At 32.2% G+C, this 8,046-nt stretch overlaps 1 protein-coding gene across 2 annotated transcripts; it reads left to right on the forward strand.

Moving 5' to 3' along the window:
- Window positions 1-75: 75 nt before the first annotated feature.
- On the forward strand, window positions 76-1,943 carry LOC108487400 (NADH dehydrogenase [ubiquinone] 1 alpha subcomplex subunit 1). Of its 2 annotated transcripts, none has more exons than XM_053020739.1 (3): window positions 76-307; window positions 415-522; window positions 1,690-1,943. In XM_053020739.1, exons 1-2 carry the CDS (start codon window positions 200-202, stop codon window positions 499-501), a joined length of 195 nt encoding a protein of 64 aa, XP_052876699.1. In that variant the 5' UTR covers window positions 76-199; the 3' UTR covers window positions 502-522; window positions 1,690-1,943. The 2 variants fall into 2 exon arrangements, with proteins under 2 accessions (XP_052876699.1, XP_017647222.1); XM_017791733.2 differs by having other exon boundaries at window positions 1,695-1,943.
- The last annotated feature ends 6,103 nt before the right edge of the window (window positions 1,944-8,046 follow it).

The raw sequence follows: 8,046 nt of genomic DNA on the forward strand, positions 1-8,046 counted from the left end.
AAGAGTATGGGGACTTACTTGATATTTTAACCTAAAATTTAATTAAAGGGATTGTTAAAAGTTAAAGAGCAATTGAAATGAAGATGGAAGGCCCATTTTCATAATGGTTGGGTTAAATCCCTAGACAAAACAAAACAGTTTATCAGTCCTCACTCAGAAAATTGGGAGATTGGAAAAAGAGAAACAGAGAAGAGAAAGAATGGCTTGGATATGGTTGGAAGCAGCACTTCCCCTCGGAATCATAGCTGGAATGCTCTGCGTTATGGGCAATGCTCAGTATTTCATCCACAAAGCTTATCACGGCCGGGTCTGTTTTCCTTTTTCCCTTTTTTTCCCCTTAAAATTTAAAATTATGGATCCATTCCTTCATTGGGTTTTAGCTGAAATCATTCAATGAAACTGAAATTGAAACAGCCCAAGCACATCGGGAACGATATGTGGGACGTCGCCATGGAAAGAAGGGATAAGAAGCTCTTCGAGAACCTCTCGTCCTCCGATTGATCCCTTTTTAGTTTTCTTCTGGTAATTGCTTTTCTTTCTAATTTAAATTTGCTTATTTAGTTTTACTCATTCTTTTATCTTTATGGACATTTTTTATTCCTTGATTTCATCTGAGCTCAATTTGTTAGGGTTTTAAGTTCAATTTCCTTTTTGCCCCATTTTTACTCATTGTGATTTCAATTCATTTTCCCAATTTTTTCCCATTTACTTCAGAATCCTTCTTGCTGATCAATCATTGTTTACCAATTTTCTGTCACTAAACGTATAATCTTAAAATATTCCTTCCCATCTTAGTGCATTAATCGATGGACTAAAGATCTGTAACGTAAAGTTAGATAAGAAAAGTTGCAAATGCATAGCTGAATTTGTTAATGAATTTTGGAGTAATATGTTATTGAACTTTTCTCCAGCCATTCCCCTAGCTCACTTCTGGTCTCTAAGGATGGTAGCTTCAATCCTGTAACGAATTGTTCACTGCCAAGATTAACAAATCTAGACCTAATTTTCGATTTCGAATATGTTGAAATGCTTGTTTTTATCTCATGAGCTGACTACTGAATATACATGATATATATGTGTATATATGTATGCATGTGTGTAGGAAAGCTTCCTGTCTACCCACAAGGGCCTGCCTTTAGTTTCAAATGTTACAATTCCATTTATATTTATGTCTTATGTGAATATGAAAGGATGTGCATTCTATTCCATATTTACTGAATGGTTTGACTTGAATTATTTTTACATAATTTTTTTAATGATAGTTGCAAAGTTTAACAAGTTAATCCTCCTGAATTTTACTTTTAGTGCTGCATTTGGTTTAATTACTTTGCATATCGTGCAATATGAAGGAGACTAGCATTGCCACAAGTCTATGCTTCTTGTGCTATTTTTTTTTTTTTTTTTTTGTTGTTGTTTCACATGCATTTAGTTGTGTGTGAGTGTGAATGCAGTTGAACACATCTCGAGTGACAGGTTTCCCAACAGTCTCCATGCAGCAATACTATATATTTGTTACAGAGATAGATTATAACAGCTAACACCCATTTTATTTCTCTCTACGTATTTCTTGGTAGAAGCAAGGGAGAAAAAAAAAGGAAAAATATCTTTCCTCCTGCCTTGTCTAGATATATCTGCTCACTTTGCCTTTCTTTGATCCTCACATAGAAGCTCATGCAATTTATTGTTAAGTGTAGGAAACTTGGTCGATGGAGTGAGAGAAGAAATAAAAAATGCTCTATGATATTCTGTAATGCTGAAGAAGACTAAAGAGCAGATGAACTCGAGTATTTTCTTTTTCTTTGTAATGTTAAGCATGAACTTCTGAAATGTTGCACTTTTGGCAACACTTGCTAATGTTTACGCTGGTGGTGTATTGGAGATTTGTTGCTTCCAAATTCCTTGTGATCTTCTATTTGCAGGTCTATGAATTATTTTGGATTAAATCAAGAGTTTGATTTTGAGTTTTGAATTTAAATTGGGGATTGGGTAGCCAATTCCCTATACTCTACCATGCTCTTCACAATCCTTCCATCTTCAGACAAGCTCTCAATGACCAACTTGAATGTGCCCATCCTCAATCATACTGTCCTATGCTGTTTTAGCAACAGGGTTCTGACGTTTCCTAAGGTAGCTTTCAGTTGGCAACTGGTAAGGATTTGCATCTTTAGGCTTCCCTTTCCTACTTTTGATCTTTAGAAATTCAAAAACCGAAACCAGAGGTATCCAGGATGCCTTCGTCAGTTGTCCCCCCCAAAAAAGCATCTGCTTTTCCTGCCCAAGAATGCTGGCACAGATACCGAATTATTGGATTATAACCACTAGCTTTCATGTCCAAGAAATTGCGGTCTCAAGAAAGTTTCATTATTAGTGAAGAGACCTATGAATATAAACATTTAGAAAAGAGAAAGATCTAGATTGAAAAGAAATCAACATTATTGCCAGGATAATAAGCAATTAATTATATACTAAGGGCTAGTTTGGCAATGTTTTTGAAATATGCTTATGAGAAGTGCCGTTGAAAATTACTTTTTATTTTTGAAAAGTTTGGTTTAAAATTTGAGTATTTAGTATTGTTGTAAAAAGTACTTTTAAGAAATAAAATATTAATTTTAGACATGTTATTATCAAGTAACAAATATGTATTTAAATTATATTTAAATTAATTAATATTATTATATTTTAGTAAAATATAAAAAATATTATAACTTGTTAATGTTTTAATATATAAAATATAAATTTTAAATATTTTAGGCAATAAATATTAATTATTTATCAAATTTAATTAGAATATATAAACTATATTTTAAATATTTAAATATAATAATTAAATATTTGTAATTAGTATTTAAAAAATATATTTTTATTTTTAATTAATGATTTTAACAAATTTGTAATTAAGCACCAAGAAAAAAAAGAAGTTACTATGTTATTAGAGAGGTAAAAGTAATTAAGCACTAAAAGTGCTTTCGGAGAAGAAAAGTTAAAAATTTTAGCTTTACTTATTTAGAAGTGCTTTTAAAAACAGTTTTAAAAGTTAAAATTTCAATTAAAAGCAGTTTGTTAAGCACAATTTTGTTTTATAAAAGTACTTTTGGAGCCAAAAGTATTTTTTAAGCACTATAGAATAGGCCTTAAGTGATATCGGTTTGGTTGGGTTTTTTTCTTAGATTTTTAATATTAATTTTTTGTTTTGAATTTTTAGATTTATTTTAATAAAATGAGTTTTGTTTTATAGCTTTTGAATGTTATTTGAGGAAGTTTATTTCATAAATATTTTCAAGTTTTTTTCTTCATATATTTACAAATTTTATGGATAAAATTAAAATGTAGGTTATCCTCTTGATGTTTTATGAAATAAAATTATTGAATGAGCTTATCTAAATGCATTTATGATGTGTTTAAAGAGAACACCTTGTAATAACATACTTATAAAAATGAAAAATATAATATAGCATTCCGTATCTTCAAAGTGAAAGAATAGAATGGGCGAGAAGGCATGTTTTTTTGTATAGACCCATTTTAATTGCTTGGGAAATTTAAAAAAACCCTTTGTATATTCTTTTTGTATAGGGTTAGAAAAGTGTTTTCTAAAAAAAAAAAATTGTGTTTGCAATTTAATTGGAATAGTTGTGAAAATGTTAACTATATGGATTAACTAATAATATTGTAAAAGTAAATGATTAAATTATCTCAAATTAAAATATAAAGATCAAATCCAAATGTAAGCATAGTAGAGGGATCAAAATTAGAATTTTACTACTATCTTGGCATGAAAAAAAAGGTGACAATGTGTCATGAAAAGAACCCCTATGTCTTTGGTCATATTATGTTTTTGACCTTTTTACTACGCTTAAATTTGAGATTTAGTCCATATAATGTTAATTGGTATAATTTATTTTAAGTGTCTTCAATCATATTATAGTTATGGTCTCCTTACAATGTTTAAAATTGAGATTTAGTTCTATTTATAGGGTACCCATAGGGGAAGAGATAGGGAGGAGGATGTGGTGGTGTTGAGGAATGTCGACTCACTTTAGCAGGGCAAAGAGCCAGAGAAGGTATGTAAAGTATGGAGGAAGGAGCTTGAGAACTCGAAGAAAGAGACTGAGGACTGTAGGTTTGTTGTTTGTATTTAAGGGTCGATCCATTCTTCATCATGTTGAAGAGTATATATAGTGGAGGCCTTTTATTCAATAGCATTGACGTGGTAAACTTGCTACCAATAGGCTATCATCATAGAACGCTTAGGGGAAGTATGTGATAGGACTTATTCTGTCATTCTTTCTAAATTGCTCTATAGGGTTGTTACAATTAGGTAGGGTCTAATGATTTAAATGGTGTGTTCACATTAGGAAGAATGTTCATTATAAAAAAGGGAGTGCTTTAAAGAGCTATCGGCCTGTTTACAAAGATAGATAAATAAGGTCCTTTTTGAAGGGAACGGGTAGTTTGTTTGTAAGGGTGAACGACTTAACCTCCAAGGCCCTTTTGAAGAGATCAATAAAAAGGGGTTGAATGGAGGTAGGCTGTCCTAGACGTGGGTCATGTTAAATATGACTCCTATTTTCGGTCAAATTTGAAAAATAATCTTTCAGTTAAACTCTGTTTACTTGTTTCAATCAAACACTGATTAGTTTAGATTATTTTATTATTATTTGACCTATGAATTGAGCCTATAAATAGGCTTTTTTACAACCTTAGAAAAATACACCAATTAGAGATTAGAACTCATAACACATTTAGAGAATTTTGTGTTTACGTTTTGAGGGTTCTTTATTTTCAGGTTTTCAGGGTTTAGTCTTTATCTCCATCTTTTGTACTCTTCGTTCTTTTGCCATTATAGTAAAATTATCTTTGCTCGTAGTTTTTTATCCTCTTTAGAGGGTTTTTTCCACGTGAAATTTGTGTGTTCAATTTCTTAATTTATTCTGCTATTTTTCTTGTTCGTTGCTTAATCGGGTTGATCCTAACAAGTGATATCAGAGCTAGTTCAATTTTCATAGATCAGCTCATTCAGAGATGGCAACAACAAGGTTTGAGATTGAGAAGTTCGATGGTGAGACAAATTTCAATCTGTGGCAAGTTCAGATGATGGCAATTCTAGTTCAATCCGGTTTGAAAAAGGTTGTTACCGGGAAAAAACCTGAGAATCTAAATAAAACAGAACGGGAAGAGCTTGATGAAAGGCTTTGTTTGCAATCCAGTTGTGTCTCGCGAATACGGTATTGTAGGGGGTATTAATGGAGAATACCTCATCTACCTTGTGGAAAAGGTTAGAAAATCTTTATGCGACTAAGTCTCTGGCTAATCGTTTAGTGTTGAAACAGCGTCTATTTACGTTTCGCATGAATGAAGGTGAGCTTCTTAGAGATCACATCAGTCAATTCATTACTCTTTTAAATGATTTAAAGAACGTTGAGGTTCATATTGATGATGAAGATCAAGCTATGCTATTATTGTGCTCTTTACCTCCTTTATACAAATCTTTTAGGGAGACCCTGATTTATGGCAGAGACAAACTCTCGTTCGAAGATGTGAAGGGTCATTTGTTGAGTAGAGACAAACTCAACAACGAGCTTCATTTGGATAGCAAGACAGATATACAAGCTTCCGTTTTAGTAACATCAAAGAAACGAGACAAAAAGTGTCACTATTGTAAAAAGTTAGGTCACGTCAAAGCAGATTGTTAGAAACTGTGAAATAAAAGAGCTGCTGAGAGTAACGAGGAAGATGTAGCTGGTGCTAATTTGGCCGACGAAAATGGTGATGATTTCTTGTTAGTGTCAACAAGCGATAACTCTAAGCTTACGTCCGAGTGGATCCTAGATTCAGGATGTTCTTTCCACATGTGTCCCAATAGAGAATGGTTCTCTATATACAGTTCAGTTGAAGGTGGAGTTGTGCGCATGGGAAACGATTCATCTAGTAAGGTAATTAGTATTGGTACTGTTAAAATTAAGATGCACGATGGGACGATTAGGACACTCTCAGATGTCAGGTATGTACCTGATTTACGAAATAATCTCATCTCCTTGAGTATTTTAGACTTGAAATGATGCAGAATTAACATCGAGTCGAGCGGCATTAAAGTATCTCGTGGAGCTCTCGTTTTGTTAAAAGAAAAAATAACCGACAGTCTTTATATTCTGGAAGGTTCTACAGTGACTGGTGAAATCGGACGTCCCTCGTCCGTTACGAATTTAAAGTCAACTCGTTTGGAGTGGAGGCAACTTGGTCATAGGAGGGAAAAAGGTATGACCGTTTCATTGAAGAGAGGTTCTCTTTTGGATGCAGGTTTTGAAAAGTTAGGGCACTATGTTCGTGAAAATCAGACCCGAGTTAGTTTTGATTTGACAGTGTACAAGTCGAAGGCTATAAGTCTTCCAGTTTCTAAGCACAAATTCGACTCAGTTAATTCCCTACATAGTTCAAGATAGGCTCGTGGCGGGCTTTGGCAAAGATGGCGTTGTGGAAATATGAGTCAAGGTGGAGATTTGTTAAATATGACTCCTATTTTCGGTCAAATTTGAAAAATAATATTTCAGTTAAACTCTGTTTACTTGTTTTAATCAAACACTAATTAGTTTAGATTATTTTATTATTATTTGACCTATGAATTTAGCCTATAAATAGGCACTTTTATAACATTAGAAAAATACACCCATTAGAGATTAGAACTCATAACACATTTAGTGAATTTTGTGTTTACGTTTTGAGGGTTCTTTATTTTTAGGTTTTCGGGGTTTAGTCTTTATCTCCATATTTTGTACTCTTCGTTCTTTTGCCGTTATAGTAAAATTATCTTTCCCCGTGGTTTTTTATCTTCTTTAGAGGGGTTTTTCCACGTGAAATTTGTGTGTTCAATTTCTTAATTTATTCCGCTATTTTTCTTGTTCATTGCTTAATCAGATCGATCCTAACAGGTCATTCGATGACCATTCAGGCAACGAAGAGTGAAGAACAAAGAGCTAATTGTCAGTGCTTCTCATGTTGTTTGCTATGTTGATATGTGTCCAAAGTTAGGTGGGGTATAACAAGTTCTTGTACTTTTATTTGGTAAAATTGAGTCTCTATACTATTATAATTACATTAGTTAATCCAAATAATTAACATTTTAACTATTTTTTATTAAGATGCCGATGTGAACTTTTTCTTAAGAACATTCATTCGAACTCATTATGATAATTTTTTTTGTTAAAATAGTGTTTAACATCAACATCTTAATTGAAACAATTAACCATATTAACCATTTAAACTAATTTACAATATTATAAAAGTAAAAAAGAATCAAATTATAGCCGAATGAGTTTTAGCTCAGTTAGCATCGACATTGTTGTTAGTGTAGGAGGACGTGGTGGGTTCAAGTGCACTAAAGCATGTTATCCTCTTATTTAAGTGTTGGGAAAGGGTTATGGGTAGTTTTAGACATTGTATGAAAAAAAATATGGTCCTAATATTGTATTTATTAGGTTTTATATTTCTGTTATTTATTTATTCCGAATTTTAGGATATTTTTAAGTATTGTAAGTTGTTTAGAGTTTGTTTGTTTCTTAGTAAAGAAGAAAGTTTGGTTCCTCCAAAACTACTCAATTTTGTTCAAAGAGTCATGGGAATCATTTTTTATCCTTTAATTTACCAATGATTAATAATTAAAGGATTGAGTTAGATAACTCTTTTTCATGCATATCTATCCGATCCCATATTCCACATTTTAATTTTTGCTTTCTTTATTTATCTATATTTTGAATCTTTATATATATATATATATTTACTTATTTTAGTTGTTTTCGTTTTCTTTGTAAATCTATTTGTTTTTTTTTTCAAATTAGATCTGAACATGGTTTTGAATTGAACAAGACATGGTTAGAGTAAAATTCAATACGTGGAGTCAACCAAGATGATTATTTTTATTATACTCTAATCTTTGCTCGGATGGCAGTGCGAGACCTAAGCTAATTCCCATTAGATTTTGCTGCCTTGCCCAGTGCTCAAATTTCCACAATGTACGCCATCTTTATAAAATTCCACTTCATTTCATTGCAAATG

Source organism: Gossypium arboreum, chromosome 10 (genome assembly GCF_025698485.1).
Source record: "Gossypium arboreum isolate Shixiya-1 chromosome 10, ASM2569848v2, whole genome shotgun sequence".
Taxonomy (NCBI): domain Eukaryota; kingdom Viridiplantae; phylum Streptophyta; class Magnoliopsida; order Malvales; family Malvaceae; genus Gossypium; species Gossypium arboreum.